Source organism: Sipha flava, unplaced genomic scaffold (assembly GCF_003268045.1).
Source record: "Sipha flava isolate LNK unplaced genomic scaffold, YSA_version1 607_pilon_pilon, whole genome shotgun sequence".
NCBI lineage: Eukaryota > Metazoa > Arthropoda > Insecta > Hemiptera > Aphididae > Sipha > Sipha flava.
Window position 1 is genome coordinate 510,547 of NW_020273584.1, and position 22,550 is coordinate 533,096.

The following is a 22,550-nucleotide window of genomic DNA, read 5'->3' on the forward strand; positions in this document are numbered from 1 at the left end:
ATGAAAAGAGTTATTTACTATGATCAAGGGTAGATATGATGTGAACAATGCTATGAAAGGTTTGACAAAAACCCAATTTTAATGCTGTATGCCCACATGAGCCTTAAAAGACATTTATGAATAAGAATTTTAGTTTGAATAGAAAATTTTGATTTGGGTATAGAGTATAGTAAATGTAAATAACTTTAAGTGCTTTGTATTTGGTTTTGATATGTGGGTCCTAAGTTATTTTATCAAATATTATTTCAAGATATATTGGGATGGGTGAAACTTGAAATTATAGTTGGGTTAATTTTTTTTCCGTAATGTGAATGAGCTATTCTATCATTCTACCATAAATTTGTTAACATTTATTTATGTGTCATTGTAATAACCACTTATCAATTTTATGAAGATGAAGTTGAAGTACAATAGAAACTAAAATATGATTATTACCTATATGATGTGTGGTGAAATTAATTATGAGTATATCTAATGTTAAAGAAAAAAATTAAATTAAATTAAATTAAATAAAAATAAAAATTAAGTGAAATATTGATGCTTTGTAGAAGATAATATTGTTGTGCAAAAGAAAATGGATAGAGAATTTTACAGACAGTATTAAGTGTAACCTGAATTTCCGTTTGATATTAAATGTTTTATTGTATCCTGTATATCTCACTTGTCATAGGCGGCATTTGAGGGGAGGCACTTATCATTTTGCTCCCCTCCTAAGTTAAATATTATTTAAACAATTTTTAATTTTTTTTAAATAATTATGTCAAAATAATGTTTGTACAATTATATAAGAAAATTATTCCCCATGTTAAGTCCGATCAATATTATTAATATTACCATAAATTAATATAAACAAATACATTAATTAAATATACAATATAGTACATTTAATCAATGCTTTTAAAATATAACATAACATATTATGATGATATTAATTGATATACTTATACTTATACACTTATTATTGTTTTATCAGTAATCACACACATAGTAAGTAAAAATGTATAATATATACATAATTTGAATATGAGTAAAATTTTACATTGGTCAGTAAATTGAATAATTTTTGCCCTCCCCTTCTGACAATAAAAGACAAGTGCTGTCTTTATCATTTGTCTTTATTAAATTAACTATCCTTACTATCATATGAATAACAGCCATTTTATATTTTGAAACTTATTTTTCATTTGATGATTTAAACAATATCTGGTAATTCAATAATCTATCAAAAAAAAAAAAAATATATTATTAACTATACTAACTTACAGTTCACATGCGGAACATTGATTAATTTATAACTATTCTTCTTCTTCTCCTTTGCCTTTCTTCTAACTATTTGGGGTCAATCACCTAAACTCATCTCGATTTTTTGAATCCCCAACCCATATGACAACAGCCCTAATATCGTTCTCTATCGTATCCAACCATCGGTTTTTTTTGTCATTATCTTCTTTTCTTTTAATGTTTATTTTCATAACAACTCTTACTGCATTTGTTTCCTCTTGTCTTATCACATGTTTAAACTATCTTAGTGTATTTTTTCTCATCTTGTTCACTATAGACGCTACACCAATACTACCTCTCACATTTTGGCTCTACTCATCCATCTAAGCATTCTCATTTCAACAACATTCACACTTTATTTCAGTCTATTTTCTTGTCAACCCCCCCCCCCCCCCCCCCCTTCCCCCCGTTTTTTTTCTCCGCCCCCCCCCCCCCCCCAACATTGAACCATATAGTACAGTTGGCCTCACTACACTCCTGTAAAATTTACCTTTCAGTCTCATTGGAATTCTATTATCGCATTAAACGCCCGACGCTTCTCTCCATTTCATTCAACCTCACTTAATCCTATGTGATAGATCCATGAGAAAATACCCGTCCTTTTTGTACAAATGAACCTAAATATTTAAAGTTTTCGACTTCACCTACCACATCACCACTTATCGTCATTGGTCTCCTCATACCCGCAACTTCTTGGTATCTTCCTCCAGGGACGTAATTAAAAGGGGGATATATCCCTCTCAGAGCCTATATAATATGTAAATTTATTTATTAATTTGTGGCTTAGATTATGTGTTTTATCGTGCTATCACGACAAAATATATTAAATAGAATTAATATAAAGAAATCTATAAATAGGTATGCACATGGAAAACACTGATAATAAGAAACAACGACTGGTAACAGAAGCTAATAAGCTCAAAAAATTATCATTTTATGTAGCTATTATTCTTGAGATTGACGGTTGACATTATAATGTAAAATATTATTTGTACAATTGTACACGTAATGCTTGAGGGTTATTACATTATTAATGCTTCTATAATATTATTATTAAATTTAAAATTATTTATTTTTCTATAACTGCAATTCTAACTCATTATAACATTATGGAAAATAAAAGAAATATACAATTCTATCTTTTTTTAAAAACAAAATCTAATGAAGACAAAAATACAGATAATACAGACGTAAGAATGATATAATTAGATTTATTAAATATTTGGGACATTTAATAATGAATAACCTAACTATTTAAATGTTCTAATAAGTATGGAATAGTCTATAGGTACCTATAATAATTGTAAATTTTACAGGAAATTGAGAATGATCACTATTTATCTAAAGATATTGAATATGAAATTGAAAAAGACAATACATTAAATCAAACACATTCACATGAAGTTAGAACTTCGAGTTCTAAATTGTTAAACATAATTAATGTATTTTAAATGTTAATTTATTGTACAGTGTACATATAAAATACATAAATAATATATTATATTATTTTATTCATAAAATTAAATTAAAGCTACAACTTTTAAAGTTAATTTTTTTTTTTTATATATATAAATTAAAGATTGAAAACTAAAACATATTGCATTGCCACTATAATGATAATAGTTTCTTTGTGAATAAAAATTTGTCTGATGCTGATAAACATCTGGTAAGCTTAGTTTAAATATTAAATAAATTGATAATATTATTTTATTTCACCTTGTAAAGAAAAAAGAATAGGTATATTACTTGTATTATTACTATAATTTATTTTTAATATCATATTCCTTCTTACTACTAATATAAATAATTTACATCTTTACTAAATTATTAATTTTAATAATATTATAAATTTAAAACAAAATCAACTATACATATTTTTTAGTTGTACTATGACTATCTATATATATAATATATTTATATATCTAATAATTATTTTGATGAAATAGTATTCCCAGGTAACACTCACCACTGTACTTAAAAATATAAGTATTTTGTGTGTAAAAAATGTCTAACCCCCCCCCCCCCTAAGACAAATTTCTAATTACGCCAATGTCTTCCTCCAAAGTCATACTTTATATAATCTTTTTTTATTTATACTAATTCCCAATCCCTTTCCTTCGAAAGCTAACCTTCACTCATTCAACTTATTATTAACTTCTTCCAGATTTTCTCCTAAAAAAACTATACTATCAGCAAACATTAAACACGATGGTATTTCGCCCTGTATCTCATTCGTAACTTCATCCATTACTTAGAAGTTTACTTAGCTTAAAGCTGACACCTGATGCACAACAACTCTTACATTAAAATCTATCACTCCAATTGATAACCATTATTAAATAATTATTATTACATTAATAATATGATGATGAAATACAAGCTTGCTTTTTCAATTTAATTTAAGATTTATCATATTACCTAATAGACAATTTTACATAATAATATAAAATTAATAAATTATTTTTAAGCTATGATAATTTATAAAATCAAAATTATTTAATATTTTTTGTGTTTCAATAATGGGAAAATTATTTAACAAATTAGTAAATATAAAAAACTGTTTTCTATAATTTAATCACAAATTAATTCATGAACTGAAAACCTTTAGGAAGAGAACCTTAGGCCAACCTAAACAACAATTGAATAATTCTTAAAATATCTAACAACGCTCGAGGAAAACTATAAAGAGGTAGATTTAGATAGAGAAAAATGGAAGGAAATGTGTATTGCAGCAGTAAATCTTAATGGCCCCTAAAGCTGAAATAAAACATTAACAATAAAGTAAACCACATTCCAAATAATTAAAAGTTCTTATTATTTTAACAATAAAAGCATATAATTAAATTCAATAATTCAAAAATATATTTCCTACAAGATTTATTTAAAAAAATGTATCATCACAATTTTAATAGATCTATACAATAATTGTTAACTTACATTAAACTACTTTAATTTCTAAATATATTTCATACTTTTTATCTCAACACAAAATTCAAATTAATTCAACTATTAGTTAAGAAATTATTAAAATTGGAGCAATAACCATAGTTGATTTGATAAAAAAATATGATAGATTTTAACTATTGTTTTACCTTATGTGTTCAATAACAATTATTTTTAAACATTTTTCTTCAGATAACTTTAGGATTGTCTTTAATTATTTCTATAAAAGTTGCTTTATAATGTAAAATACTTATATTGGTGTTAATGAAAGGAGATCATTTGGATATATTTTACATTTTATGTTTAATGCTTACAAACTTTTTCAAAATGTTTAATAGTTAATCCTACTTTATTCATTTAAATGTACATGTATTTTTTTTGTTAGAGAGTAAAATGCATACACAAACAAGTTTTCTTTAAATAATATAACTGCAGTATATATTATATATTAAATGTAAAAATCAATTAAACAAGTATAATTGAAATAATAATAATTCATAAAATAATATTAAATAAATTTAATTTAATTAAAATACAGAACTGAAATTAATTTGAAGACAAAATCATTTGATGTTTATTGACCATGTGTGATTGCAATGCAAATTTGTAGCGACATTTCTTTGGACACATTGGACATTGAAATAATGGCTCTTTGTTACCACATTCAATTCGTTGATGTCGTTTTAAATCATGACTGTATACGTATGATTTACCACAATTAATACACATATGGTTCTTTATTTTGAGAAAATTACCTAAAAAAATCAATTTGTAATAAAAATTTTTTAACTTTTCCACATTTCAACACAATAAAAAATGCTGTTCAAAAAATGTTCAAACAAAAAAAGCAAATCTTTGTAATTATTTAACTAATAACTTTACATAAAACAATGAATTTATACTTCTGTCTTCTGTAATACTATTTTAAGCGAATTCAAATGTTAGAGTTATACATCACATTTTGGTCAATGATTAATAAAATATTATCTACTCGATCTAATTAATATACCTATGCATAATGATTTAATACAATACTTATTTATAAACTTATAAAAAAATTGATATAAATAACTGCAAATGAAATACTTTTAGTAAAAATTTACTTTCATTTAAATTTGTAAGTGATTAAAGGCATAATTTAGTTTAATTAAATATAAAATTGTTTTATTTATTAATAAACAACCAAACAATTTTATGTACAACTAAATAAGAACTCAAATACAATTGGACTTAAGTTGATGTGTAATAGTTTTTTTTTAAACCATAACAATTTTACTAAAATAAAAATTTAAATGTATACACTTCAAATTAAAATAGATTTTAAATTAAAATAAGACTTCAACAAATAATGTATTAGTATTATAACAAATCCATATATCTACAATTATAAACTTTAATTTTTTAATGTATGCAATTATTTGTGAAAAAAATGATTGCGACATTTTAAGCAAAATACTTTGATTGGTAAAAGCAATTCATAAGTTGATAATGTTTAAGACGCATGTGCTATGTAAGTAGTCTTTATTTTACACATTTTCGGACAGAATAAACATTGAAATTGTGGTTCTTTCCTACATTCATATCAAATATGTTGCCATAAACCATGTGTAAAGCGATAACACTTTATACATTTATCACACTTAAATTTTAATATTTTTTGATCAACAAAGGAAATACTTGAAGGCAGACTTAATACAAAACCTGCATTTAAGAACCGTTACACAAAAATATCCCTAAAAATTAAAACTAAATTTTATATCATGAAAATTACATAATTTATTTAATCTTTAAAATTCAATAATTGTAAATCAAATTGCATGCAAACCTTGAATTCAATAATAAAACCATATTCAATATTTTAATTTACTAGTAAGACTGATATAAATTTACCAATGCATTAAAATTAAATTAAATATTTTTATTTTATATGAATTTTTTCACTTCATTTTTTACAATCAACTAATGCAAAATTTGGATTAGTATATTAATTTACCAAAGACTTTTAATTTGAATTAAAATAATCAAAACAATATTATTCTTAAATGTTGAAAATCTATTTAAAATAATACACACATGTAACATTTAATATATTTATAACTTCTCAAATAAAAAAAAAATTCTGATGAATACATACAATTGTTTAATGATCAAAGAAGTTGAGCTGTTTTTCTCATATGTTAATATTTACCATAATATTATAAATCCTTGGAATATTTTTATAATTATTCGAATAACATAAAAATTATAACTTTTGATTATTTAAAATTTCATTATAATCAAACACATATTACAAAATATACTAGAGTAGTACTAAATTCTTTAGATATTTATTTTAATATTTTATTCATACATCTCAATTTTCAAGATGTTAAACTATAATTCACATACTGTTTACCAAAAATTTAAAATCATAACAGATTAATACTTTAAAATGGATGATATTAATATTTTTATAATATAATTTAATTAAATATTATAACACTTACTACAAAGATGAAGCCTAATATATTGAATAGTAATATTAATTAAATATTTCCCTAGACATCCAAATAATTTTAAAAACATATCTTTAGAAAACACATTGAATATTAATGTTTATTTTCAGTCTACATAAAAATTTAAAAAATGTATAAAGAATAAAAAATGCATCCTTATTATCATCATAATTATTAAATATTTAGAATGTAACAAAACAATATATAAAAAAATAGTTTTTTGACAATCCAATAATAAAAAAAATGACTTAATGAACATTATTTATGTAAAAATATACCAACTATAAATTTAAATATATAAAATTTATTAAAACAAACTGAATTTAGAAAACCATTGTCAATAGCCAAGTATTGGTATTTTCAATTAAAAACAAAATTAATTAAAAATCTATTACTAACAAAATTTTGTTAAAAAAAAAAAAATACATATCTAAATCTTATTTTAAAGAACGTTTTATGAATAATGTTAATATTTGGCACACATTTTCCTCACACTTATTATCATAAAAATAGATTAAATAATAATTAAAATTATTTGGGAAGACTAATAATAGTGTATATAATAAGTTTGGTTTATGTTTTTATAAATATTATATACTTGTGTGAAATATTTTGAGCACACTGAATTTTATTTAAATGACTAGAAAACATTTATTGGTCAATTTTTCATGCTGATTGAGGCTCTGGTTCAACAGAAACTGAAGATTTATGACGTATGCGTATATGTTGATGAAGATTACTTTTTCGGCTGCACCGTTTAGGACACATGGGACAAGCAAACATAGGTTCTTTACCACATTCATATCTTAAATGCCGATTAAGAGTAGCTCTGAAACGATATGTTTTACCACAATGATAACATGCTGAGCGTACTAACTGTTGAGGATCGGGTAAATTCCAATAATTTTCTGAAATAAAATAAAAATATTAAAATTTAATTTTATAAAAATAAAAATAAATAGTTTACATTCACTTACGATGCATAATCAATTAAAAACTCGACAACTACTTCACTGAAGTAAGCTTCAAAACACACACAATTTTGCACTTTATTAGGATATAACTAATAATATTACTTCAAGATCAAATATTAAAAAAATATTCCTAAACAAGTGCAAAAAGAATATTATTCTACAAAAAAATATTTTTATTTAGGAAAATCTGAGGGCGCTATGTTAAAAAGTAGTAAATATTATTATTAAATACCATATACTATGGGATAAATTATTTTAGAATATTTTATGAATTAATAAATAAAATATACTTTTACTTTACAATAGAACTATTATGATATATTTTATTTAATTTTAACTAAATCATAATAATTATTGTTGTCAAGTTTTAAATATAAAACTATTAAATTGAAAAATACATAAATTAACTTTGATGTAAAAATGTTGTAACTTCTAAATTTGCAACAAGTATCCTAAAGGATAACATATAATGATTAAAAATAATTAATTAAATGATTGATTTATCACAATAAAATCATTTTCTAAGTTATTGTGTTTTATAAAAAAGTAATTTATACAGAACTTGAAGTAAATAAGCAACACAGCATTTTGACTAAAAAGTTTTATTGTTTTATGTCATTGTTAAAATTTTTTGAAAAATATTATTATAAAAACAATAGTCATTATCTGACATCTAATAAGTATCCAAAGTTTAGATGAGCAAAGTAGTGCACCAAAATTTTGTAAAATATCTATTGCTACTCAACTCAGCTCATATAAGCTTTAAATTGTTATTAATAAATAACTACTAATTTGATATTTAAACAAATTTTTACAATCATTTACAATTTTTGTTTCAAGATATTAAAATTAAAATTAAGATTATATTGTGAAAATTAAAACTAAATTATAATAAAAAAAAATAAATAAATAAAAATTTTCCAAATGTTAAGTGTAATTATAAATTCAAATTATAAAAAAATATAAAATAAATATTTTATATCATAGCTGTTTTTTAATTGTTTCCAAAATATGTTAACATATTTTTATTTATATTTAAATAAATTTTATTTTTTATTATATATATTTATACACATTAATCGCAAAGCGCCCTCTACACATTAATATGGGTTTTAAAAAATGTAGTTGATCTACTACTACAATAATAAACTAGCCAAATGCAATACATGCACAATACAAAAAACTGCATATTTTTAAAACCATTTAGACTGCAAAAACGTCTAGTTTAGTAAGATTAACCAGAAGTCAACTATTTTACAGTAAGTGAAATATCAATATGGTTACTGATTATTATATTTAAGTGCTGCACAATTTAGTAGACATATTGTAAATTATAGGAATATAAGAACTATAAAGTTTAGAAAAAAACTTTTTTTAATCACAAATTTTATATTTAAAACTGCAACCCATTATAAGGATATAAAATAAAAATTAAATAATTATGTACTACTTTTTATAATTTTTTTTTTTATTGTTATTATGTTATTAATATTCTAAAAAAAAAAAAAAAGAACAATAAATAAACAAAAACTATTACAATTTTGAGTATGTGATTTGATATTTTTTTAATCTTACACATTTGTCTACATTAATTTAGTATAACTAGTATAATATATCAATTACGTATAAATTTATGTATTATACACATTAGGATAGGTAGGATAGCATTAGAATTTATAAATAATTTGACTTTAGATATACAATCATTTTTACAAAAAATTAAAAAATATTAAAAACAGTAATTTAGTTTCTTCATACATTTTAATGTTTAATTATATTGTTATTCAATATTACACCACATTTAGATAAAATATTATTACTCCATGCTATCTTATAAGTATAAAAATTATATTTTCTAAGTGCAAATTAATGCATCATAAAATACAAATAATTTTTTAATAAAATAATACAAAGATTATAATCCAAAATAGTTGAATTAAAATCTGGTATCTAAATATTGAATTGTGTACAAATTAATTTTAATATATTGCACTAACATAAATATATGCATGAATAAAATATAAAGTAACATGTATTTACATGTAGGTATAGTATGTAATAAATAAACAAAAAAATATTTTGATAATTCGAAATTTAAGTACTTAACATTTGTTATACCCACCACATTAAATATAAAAATAATTTAATTATATCAAAATTAATTGTGAAAAGCTATTTTATTATTTTGAATAAGTACTAAAAATATTTAAATAATGTAATTGCACCATTGTTACCCTTATACAACTAATAAAAATTTGCTAACCTCCCACCACCTAAAAAATGAATGCAGGATAATACTCCCTTACAAATTAAACTAATAAAAATAAATAAATAAGTACCTATACAACAAAAATTAAAACCCTTTCAAAAATAAAAAAATAAAACAAATATAAAACAATATTCCATCCCGACAAAATAAAAATATTTAAACAACATTTATTTTTCTTTTTGGTAGGTACAAATCAGTTATTTATATAACTGCTATAAATTTTTTAAACCTTATAAACTAATAACTTTACGTAAACAAATATTAAATAAAATACTAACATTAATAAATGTTTAATCCTGCTACGATTGACACTACAAGGGCCATTTCGAGCTATCACAATAATATTATTGCACATTCAGATCGAGTTTTATGTCTACATTTAAGTGATTATTTTAACTACTTACTTATTTTTTCAAGTTAAGATTTAGGTAACGGCAATTTACAATAAAAGTTTGGGAACAAAGATTTTTTTTTAAAACATTTCTGTAAATAAAATAAGTCTTATAATCAGAAAGATGTATTGCACTTGAAGTTTGATATATAATTGTTATTTTTGTACATAAATATATAAAAAAAAACACCAATAAAAAGAAAATTGAGTAAATAATTATATCAAGAATATTTATGAACAACCAGAACTGATGTATCAACTAAATATATTTTTATTTTGAATTTATATAACCTTTACCCAGGTAAGTAAATAACATAATTTAAAATACCAAACTTTATAATAAAAACATCAACAAAATATTGTAAAAAGCATAATATTACCAATATCAGTTATAAATAATTATTTAAGGAAATGTTTAAGAACGAAAATACTTGTAAATTTAGTCAAATTCAAAATATGTAAAAATATATGAATATGTCAAAATTATTAATTATAATCTTACAAATATAATATATTGATTAACTGTTTATTTGAGAACATAAAATTGAGCAATTAGATCTAATGCACAAAGTTCAGAAATTAAATAATCATATTTCAATAAAAATATTTAAAGTATACCAACAAAATACATAAATTTTAACAATGTATATATATATATTTATATATTGTATACACGTATAAAAGTTATTATATGAAAATTTATGATCCAGAATGTATAGAAAATAGAGAATAAAAGAATTAATATGAATTTAAACTTCTTTAGTTGATGCACCTGTAACAGGAGGTGGAGGAGTAGCTGTAAGATTCAATTTATTTAGATGTTTATAATTGATATGAGTTTTTAAATTATCTCTTCTATAAAAGTCTTTAAAACAAATACCACAGCGATATTGTTTAATACGATCACATTCGTAACGCACATGGCGATAAAGATGATTCCGATTACGATAACTGCGTGGACACTTGGGACATGGAAAACGTGGTTCAGTAGCAGTTACAGTTCCATCAGTATTCTCAGGTGAAGCACTGGGTGTCAATTGCTGTTGGGTAGTTGACTGTCTTGGTGCTGTAGCTAAAGTTGAATGGAATGTCTCTGAAGTACTAGTCCAATACTGTAGACGAGCTTTGGTCAATGGATCCAACATCATCCTGTTATATTTAGCAGATGAAGCTAAGACAAAAACAAACAGCATATTAGAACTTGACATCTAACAGTATTAAACACCAATTGAACTATATTTGTTTGGAGACCCTTCTCAAATGCAATATACACCAATAAGCCCGACAGGACTGTACACGTTAAGCAGTGTTATAATTTATACAATTTATGAATAAATATGTTTAGTAAATATCCCTATAAACCATAATAAAATTAATACCCAAATATACACAGAATCTTCAAACTTACCACAAGATAAAAAATATAGCTCTGCCACCAACCAGATCCCATGCATAAATTAGGAACATTTAAAGCAAAACAAAATAAAATGTTAGTTAAATTTTATAAGAAGTTATTAGTAAATGACAGCATCTGAAAAAAAATATATTTTTTTAAACAATCTATTATACTTTTTAAAACTTTCATCTGAAACAAAAAAAATTAAATTTAAAATAGGTAAATACTATATTATTAATATAAGAAACATTCAATCATTGCAGAAAAAAAACTATTTTAAAATTAATTCATTAACATAATAAAAAATAATTTTATTAATAATATTTAATAATTAAATAACATTAAACTAAAAAAAGTATTCTTACAAAACTCAGAATTTTCAGAATATATTTTAAACTAACTTATTAAACTAATGTTTTTTAGAATAAAAAAATACCACATCAATTAGTTTTTTGTAAGTTTTACTTATAGTAAAATCAATTGTTTAAATTAAACAGAGTAAATTTTATTCTGTAAAATAATGAGAAACAATTTTGAATACTTTATAATTTAGTAAATATAAAATTATTAACTATTTGACAGAAGACAGCAACTTAAAGTTTAATATCCGAAATATAAGGATATTATATAATATAACAAATATTTCCAACAAATTAAATATATTTATGGTAAGTTGTGTATAACTGGTTTGTACATTTTAAACAATTTTCTAGAAACAGACTTTCCAACAATTTAAATAAATGGATATAGGTACGTATTTAATAACTCTTAGTTCAAATACTCTTCTTATACCAATTTAGTATAAAGTTGTGTAGCTTCATTAAAAAATATTAACATATAAAAGTTAGATCATTTTTTTCTTTTTTATAAAATTTCAATAAGTCAAAATTTTATAAAACTTAAAAAACTCAAATGCTACATTAATTTATGTACATATAAAACAATTATTAATTTTAATTGTATTGATGTTTGAAGCCATGTGCATCTAAAAACCATACAAGAGCAAAAAAATGTTTGATCTTTTCCACATTCAAGCCTGAGATGAAGCTGATAACTAGTTATTGAACTGTACATTTGTCCACAAGCTCATTTCTAAGGCTTATTTGTATCTACAAATCAAACAAAATATAATTCAAGTTTTAATAAAATAAGACAGTTAAGTAAACAGAAAAATATAAGTAAAACACATATAATAATTAAGATAATTGATCAATGTTCTATTAATGTTTTCAAAATATCCATTAAATATATATATATAAAAAGTTATTAGTTAAATTTAAAATGACTCTTCACATTTACAAAACTAGCACATGATTAGAATTTTCAGTCTTCACATATTCTGCAAAATTAATTATAAATGTATATGAATAAATATTAATATCTATTAATTTGAAATTATACATACTGTGAAAATATATACTTACAATATACAATATCTAAAAATATTTATTCAAAGAGTTTTTTTTAACGTTATCAGAACACTTTATTATCAAAAATATATATATTTTTAGGTAAAGCTAAAAAGTATACAATATAATCTAACAATATTCTCTATACTTATGTTCTCTTATGTTTTTATAACTTAATATTTTACAAAAAAGTTTTAAAAATTTAAAATCATTTTAAAATTAAATAAATAAATTTATTATTTAAAATTTAAACATAGTCAGTACAATATTTTATAGTTTTAATAATTTTAATTACATAAGTAACAGTTTTATTATTACGTATTATTTAAAATCAATTTTAATAACTCAAAATATACATTTAAAATTTTCAATTGAATAAAAAATTTAATATTCCAGTTTACTTTTAAAAATAGTTTATAATCTTTTGGGTACAATCTAATTCATGTAGCGTATTAAGCATGCTTGGTATGTCATTATTATGTAATAAAATATTTAATTATAATTAACAATAAATTATTCTTATTTAGTCTTATAAGACTTACTTCATACTTAAATTAATATATCTTAAGGTATAAAATAATATGTAACACTTTGAGATTCATGAAATAATACATGAAATATAAAAAAAATCTAATTCTAAAAAACTTAATTAAAATATTGTAATAATTTACTTAAATTTCAAAATTATCTTCTTTAGTTTTATGTATAAATAATACATAGTACAATATATTTATATATTTTAAAGATACAATAATATTTGGATACTATTGGTAGAATAAACCATTTTAATATTCAGTTTAATTCTGCATAAATCTATGATTTTATAGTGTATAAAAACTTAATACAAAAATTATATTATTTAATGAAATTAAACGAATATCATATAAATATTTATATTTATCATATTATACCAAAACTACTCTTTTCATATATTATTGCATTAAATTTTATACTTAGTTAAAATTGAAATTGCAATGATTACTCAATAAGATTATCGCCAAGAAAAATACTTATAAATTGATTTAAAACTGAATTTTAAACTAAGAAAAAGTTTTATTTTATCTTGTACTAAATTTAAGATAAATAAAAATATAAACAAATGAACAAATAAATAAATAATAGATGAATTGAAAATAATAAAATTATTTTCTATAAATCAATAATTAACAAATAAATATAAAATCAACAGTGAAAATGTTGAAAATAATATTAGATTAGGAAAATTAATTTATATTAAAATGTTATTAATCTAGTAAAATACTTTTGAAAACTTTAATTAATATTTTTTAGTATCAATAATTTTAGTTATTAATTGAAAAATTAAAAGTAAAAAACTACATGCATTAGTGATGTATGATGATTAGGTGTATATTATAAAAACAAAAATTAAACTAAACATTTATAATAAGATCCAGCAATGTAAGTTTGCAGAAAATATTGATACAATTGAAATTGTATTTGATTAAATGTTTTAACATCTTTATTTGAACTCAATAATGTCGAAAACAATTTATTCACTTGCACAATGATGTATGGTGTATAATACTTATTAATGAAATGTCAATTATTATATTATATAAATATATTTTTTAATAAAAAATTATAATTTTTATTCTTATAATTATTGACAATATCTCACTTGTATAATATATTTATATATTTACATATATACATATATTAATACAATAAAATAAAGTCATTCAGTCTGAACTACACAACGATGTTTACAATATGTATGTTTTTGTAATGCTATTTTCTGATATGCTTTGTATGGACAGTGGTCACATTTGAATTGTGGTTCTTTTCCACATTCTAATCGCATATGCAAACTTAGACTGGTCTTAGATTTGTAAATTTTTCCACAAGGGCACACCCATCGACCATCAACCAACTGAACATTATGCATTGATATAGATGGTCTTCTGCCTCTATGCGCCAAGAAGAAATGTAAACCTGGTGATAAATGTTAACTGGTTACCTTTGTGTTCAAAACAATTAACACTATAATAAATTGAATAAAAGCTAAGCAAATAAAAAATAAGTTTGGGTTTTCAGTCCATTAGGTGAATACAGTTTTCAAGTTGTTAATCCTAAATATGTATAATTCTATTTCAAAACCCATTATTTTGATGTCCATAAGATATTTTTATTATACTCTATAAATAATTTTATGTTAAATAAAATAATCACATTAAAATAAAACATTAATTTTTCATGAAACTTTAATTTATTCCCTTTTCCATAAATCTGTAAGATTTGCTTACAAAATAATATCTTTGTAACTTAGTACAAAAAATAGATAATTATAAAAAAACAAATTATCACAGTGGAAAAGTATTATTTGTTGCGTTACAAAAATAAATAAATAAATTACAATTATGACTTTTATAGTTTAGTTATGCAAAAAATATTAAGTATACATAAAAAATAAAATCGCAACAGTATACATATAAAGAAAAAATATTCACAATACAAAGTATAAATGCTTCAATTTAAAATAAATGATACAAAAACCGTAATACTATAACATTATTTAAAAAAAAATACACCAATACTAAGCAAATATATCAAATTTGAAATACAATAAATTACCATTGATTACGTTAATTATTAACATCGATATAAGTGAATTAATCTTAGAAAAAAGAACATTTGTTCGAAATGTATGAACAATTTAAGTCATCAAATGTTAAAAAAATGATTTTGATATAGTAAAGAAATAAAGTAGTAATTAGAAAATTGTGATGATTCATTGTACAATTATGGTGAAAACATTTTTAGGAAAAAAAAACGGAATGCAAGTTAAAGCACTGCAACTTTTTATGCTCCATTTACCCTGTTTTAGTTGTATATATATATAAACTGGGAAAAAACACAAGGACACATTATAAAGAATAGCAGATATAGAACAAAAATTGATGTATTAAATAACTAATGAAATTTTTGATGAACATCAACACTTTTAGTAAATTAAAATACGTAAGTATTTACTTAAAAACCAAACAAATTATGCAATCTAAAATTATACACTGTTATTTTAATGAAATATAATAATTAAGTTTATGATGGTGATGGTAAAAATTAGGAGTTTTAACAATAGTTTTTATAGCATATGATTTCAGTTTAAATGGAAATGGCTTATAATTGTGTACATTATTTATAATACATTTTCAAAATTAGTATGTTGATACAATTAACGAAAGCTAATGTAAACAAATTTTAAAAATATAAATAGCTAAACTTTAATTGATTCATTTTCAAAAATGAACCAATAAATCTGAAAAATAATTTCATAAAATAAAATATAACTTAAATTAATAATAATCTAAAACAGGGATGACCAAAAATATAATCAAATATTAGTTTTTATTCAAGAAAACATGATTTTTTTTTTTAATAAATTAACCATTCCTCATTTACAATAAAAACACTTATGAAAAAAAGCATCTGAATATTAAAGTAAACATTTATATTTTATTACATTAATAGCTAATTTTTAACTAAGTATTCACTTTAGTAACATGAACACTGAATAAATAATGGAATCTAGTATAATTGAATAATTACTATAATTTTAAAACTAATTTTAATTAAAAACAATATTTTAAACATTCAAATATAATTAAAAAGTATGTATATAGTTTGAGATAAAATGTATCAATATATTATTGATTAATAATTATATAATACATTGATTAATCAATAATTCAAATATAAAGGAAAATTTCAAAAAATATACAATACTAAGTTTTAGATCGAATGACTTGATTGAGTTATGTCAATAAATTCCAAAAATTTATTTTGTTTAAAATTATCAATTTTAAATTATACTATATTTCATACTAAAAAAAACTTTTATACCACTAAATATATACATTAAATAAAATTGTTAAATGTGTTTTACAGAATAAGCTGATAAGGTTTGTCTTATTATTTCAAATATTTAATATATAACATTTAAATATATCTAAAATTTTAATTTTTAATATAAACTAGTATGATATACAACAAACAGATTATTTTTAAACTAAGAATTAATGTTCAAAATTATTTAATAATAACAACAATTATGAACGTAACAATTTTTTTTTAATATTTAGAATGTAAAATTCAAATTAATAAAAACAAAATTTGAAAAATAAAACAATTAATTACTTATAATAAACAATTTCAATTAATTTCAAGTTAATTATTGTAGCATATTATACTATTTTTATTACTTATTTATTAAAATATTTTTTTACCTGTATTATCAAAATAATTACTTGAATTACCTGTTTATATTTATCCTGGTGTATAAATGAATATGCTGAAAAGCAAAAGAGTAAACGTTAAGGAATATTCGGAAAGGAAGAAATAACTAAATATTAAACATTAAATCTTTAATATATATATATATATATAAATTTATTAATATTCATAACAATACTCACTTTATACATTATACCATTAATTTGAATAAACATATTTCTGAAAACATAATTATTTATATTAAGTAAAATATATATAAAAATATATATATATTAGTTAATATTCAAAACAATACTCACTTAATATATTATGCCATTAATTTTAATAAACATTATATTTCTGAAAACATAATTATTTATATATGCAAAAAAATTAATTTACATTTCTTTAAATACACTGTCATACAATTACCAAGATGGTTTAAAATAATGAATCACATAAATTAAACATTTCATCAAAATTATTCATACTCACTTTATAGGTCTAATATTTATATATAATATTTATTATGTATGTCAACTTATTTTTTAAAATTTTATAATTTGTAATGGCTGCACTAACCATATCTTAAATTAAATTTTCAAAAAAATATCTTTAAAACTAAGTACCCTTGGTTACCAATACTTACCTGACACTGAAATTTTAAAATCCAACAGTCACTAGTATTAAATATTCATTTAAATTTTGAAAATGTTCTCAAGTAGGTTTCATTGAATTCTCAAACTTTACAGTATTGTAATAAAAAAAAAATTAAAAAAACACAAAACATAATTGTTAACTGTTGTAAACTATTGATAAATTGATAACTGTACAATAATTTACCCAAAAACCATTTAGTTTTAGGTAGTAAAATGTTAGTAATAATTAAATATTTATCTAATGGTAAAAAAATATTGAATAGTGTCATCAATACATTTGGATCTACTCAGGTAAACTAAAAATATACCAGTAAAAAAATTATAATTCATATGAAATATAAAATTAGTGATTATAGAATAAGTAACAATTTTTAAAATAAAATATACATTGCTTATCAAACTCATTAAATGTAATTTATATGTAGCATATAACTTTACAAGTTTAATCAACAAAATTTAATATTGAAAAATAATTCAAAATTCAAACATCAGTTTAGCAAATTAATTAACGTAAAATGTAATTTATTTGAAAAATAATTCAATTATAAATAATAAATCAAAATTTTAGTTCAAAATAAATATATTAATATTGTAAATAAAATGTATCAATAAGACAGTAGAATGAAATATGTAAGCAAGGAAAATCACACAATTCATTCATGGTTGCCTTACCTAAATATGATATAAAACAAATTAAGAATAATAATAATTTGAAATAATTAAATCTCATTCATTTATACAACATAATTACAATAAAAAATGTATCCTAAACTTTCTAACATACAGTATAACTTTTAAAACAAAACATAAATGTATGATATTAATATATTATAGACTAATAATCATTATATCAAATATGTAATGAGATAATGAATATAGTCTACATTTTCTAACCAAAATAATAAAGAACTAATTCTTCATAATTCATAAGTGAACATAATATATACAATTAATGTACTTAACTGATGTTTCCTTAAAAATATTTTTTAAATTATTTTATATTAAACTTAATAATATATTAAATATTTAATGAATACTTATTTTTTTGTTTTTTAATAAAAATCCAAATGTAAAGGTGAATATATTTTTTGTCTCCTCAAACAAACCTTTACAATTCAGCCACTGTTCTTGATTTAATGATGACAGGTGACAACTGAAAGCTTAAAAAAGCACTTAAACTAAATAATATCTCATAAGACTCACAATTATCACTTTTTCTTCAAAAATCATAATAAACTATATATTTTTTTCTCAAAAAATGCTTTTTAAGATAGTAAATTATAAAAAAAAAAATTTAAATGTAACTTAATACAAGATATAAATTATTTTATTATAATGAAAATATGTGTTCCAATAATAGGATACTATTTTACAAGGTTATTTTTAAATTTTATAGGAATATAAAAATATATTTTGATATAATTAATGTAATTATTTTTTTTTATTTATAGCTGAGTAACATTAAAAGAAAAAATTACTAAAATGTTCTTTATCAATGATGGGAACAATGAATGAAAATAATTGAATAACTTGATTCTTTGAATTTATCATGTAACTTAATTATTAGAAAAAAATAAACGAATTTTAAGAGTAACTACCAAATTAATAATTATTAATAAAATACTAGTTTTAATCGAGTGAATATCTTGGTTATTACCATATCTCAATTATTGAAATCATTTGATTATTTCCATGACTATTGTTTATACGAGAAAAAAATCTTTACATAAAGTACTCAAGAAAAGTGATTCTCAATCGATGTTTCGTGATACATTACTGCAGTATTTTCCAACTTCTTTTACCCACGGAACCCTCTTTTTTTTAAATAAAATTCATAAATACCAAGTAACAAATATCTTAGGTGATGAATAAAATAATTATTATAAGATTATTACAAAACAAATATTTTATGATAAGATATGAAAATGCCCTAAAAAGGAGAAAATTAGCTCTTGATCATAAATCGAATCCTTGTACAAATTGAAAATGTTATTTATTTTTCCCATATTTCTCAAGGAACCCTTATTGCTGGCTCACAGTTGAGAAACACTGCACTATTATGCCGCAGACTGGTTGTAGATGTACCTTGACCGTAGATAGTATGTAAGTGTCTACTCTCTTATAAAAATAGAAATTTCCCAATACCTAATTTCATTATCAATAATGATTAATAAATTAATTGTTATATTTAATGAAATGGAGAAATTTATAATTAATAAATATCATATTAAAAATAATGGGAATTCAAAACTTATAGTGAATTTGGCAAAAAAAAACCTAAAATGATAAGCAATTATGATAATAATTATTTAAATTTTGATTTTTTGAAAGGGAAATAAAGAGGAACCACTTCTTTTATGTGTGTGTTGAGTATGATGAAAAACTTTTGAACAGTTTAATGATTTCAAATAAATTAAAACAACACCTAAGTACAAATCATGGTCATCTTAAATTGAAAGATCATAATTATTTTAAATGCTATATACTTGTGCTATCAAATCAAGAAAATATTTTGAGAAAAAAAATACTGCATCTGATAAATATCAAATTACTTCTTATAAAATTAAAGAATTAATTGCACAAAAAACAAATCACACTCAATAGCTGAATTATTAATTGTATCTACTTGTAGTAAAATTATTAAAATAATGTTCAATGATGAAGCATCAAATGAAATTTAAAAATCCCATTATCTAATGGTATGATTCAAAGAACAATTAATAATATGTCAGTTAATATAAAACGAAATGTAAAGAAGTCTTCTAAATGGAAATGTTGCTCTATAAATTGATAAGTTCAAAGATATTAGGGGTAAAACATGAATTAAAGGATTTCATTGGTTTAACCATGACTACTTAATCAAACTATAACAATGATTAATTTAATGAAGTCAAGGCCATTGAAATCTCATTTATTTAAACAGCTTTGTAATGCCATGGACACAAAAAATGAATGCTTGCTGTTACACACTGAGGTGACATGGTTATTAAGATGTGTTAATGCAAGTATTTGAACTGAAAGAATTGTTGGAATTTTATTATACAGAAGGAAATAAAACATTTTATGATTTTCTAAAAAACGTAAAACGGTGTACAATATTCAAAATAGTTAGCATATTTAGCAGAAATTTTCAATTATATCAACAGTGTTAATAGTAACATCCAAAGGTACAATAAAAATATTTTTACATTTACAGATAAAGTTTTAGCTTTTAAAAAAAAAAAAAATGTCATGTGGAAGAGAAAAGCAACAAAAAACAATATAAAAATATTCCCATTAATTCCAAATAATGCTGCGACAACGTTGATACCTATAATTTTAGAACATTTAATTTCATTTGAAAATAAAATTAAAAATACTTTCCAGAACTAAATATAGTCAACTATAATTGAATACGAAATCCTTTATCTTTGTTATAGTGTAATTCCAGTTTTTATTTAATTTTACAAGAAGATTAATTGATCTATGTATACCGATGGTAGTTCTTTAAGTTAAATTTTCATAAGAATCACTAGAAGAATTCTAGGTATCAATAAATGAAGAATATCCAAAAATATCCAAAAAAAAAAAAAAGCATTAATAATATTGTTGTCATTTTTCAATTCATACATTAGCAAGTTAGTATCTTCTACACAAACAAATATTAAAACTTAAAAAAAGAGAAAAACTTCTGGAATTAGAAGAAATAAGAGTAACATTGTCACCTATATATACTTGTGTCAGTAAAATAATGAAAAAAAAAGTCAAATATCACATTAAATATTTAATTTTATAATATATAACTATTAGAGAATTAATTTTAATTCTTAAGTTAATGTTATAAGTTTATATATATTATATTTCAATGTTCCATCAACATTTTAAATTATAAAAATGTTCCGTGAATATGAAAATTTTAAGAGCCACTGCCCTAGACAATGGTATTATTAGAAAAATTTCCCAAATACCAAACCAAATAACATTGAAATTGCATATAAATCAAACTATGATTTTAAATGAATTAAATTAAAAATGAAAAGTCATATGTATGTATACACACACATATATATATATATATATATATATATATATACTACCATTAAAATAGACACAAGTAAGAATTAAATAAATCAATTTAAATCAAATTATAACCACGCACAATTATAAACATATAAAATGAAGTAAATAAATATAAAATAGCCAAAAGCAACTTACTGATAATTATCTTCATAATCTTCAAGGAGACAAAAAATATCTAACTTAACATTATATTTAATTCTTAATTATATAGTTGAACCATCATTTTGTATCAATTTCATGTTGTTTTTTACTTTTACCAGATAAATCATATGATTATAAATATTTTCTAATTTTCAAAATAATACAATATGATGTTCAATTTTAACAGCCAGGATTCATATTTCACTGTTTATTAATAGAACAAAAATATCAATAGTCTAAGATTGAGAAATTGTAATTATATACTTGATTTTTATAATATTAGAGTTGTTTTATTATTTGATG

At 21.4% G+C, this 22,550-nt stretch overlaps 1 protein-coding gene across 50 annotated transcripts in view; it reads right to left on the bottom strand.

The window, feature by feature from the left end:
• Nucleotides 1-22,550, bottom strand: part of LOC112691349 (longitudinals lacking protein-like) — a 432,448-nt gene that overhangs the window by 338,262 nt on the left and 71,636 nt on the right. The window contains exon 5 of one of the 50 annotated variants that reach the window (XM_025565556.1): nucleotides 7,371-7,627. The exons of 47 other annotated variants lie outside the window; for them this stretch is intronic. In XM_025565556.1, coding sequence (XP_025421341.1) covers nucleotides 7,386-7,627 — 242 coding nt within the window. In that variant the 3' untranslated portion in view covers nucleotides 7,371-7,385. Of the gene's footprint in view, nucleotides 1-7,370; nucleotides 7,628-11,052; nucleotides 11,525-14,839; nucleotides 15,112-22,550 lie in introns of those variants that run through there. 2 more of the 50 variants (XM_025565527.1, XM_025565547.1) reach the window with 2 other exon arrangements.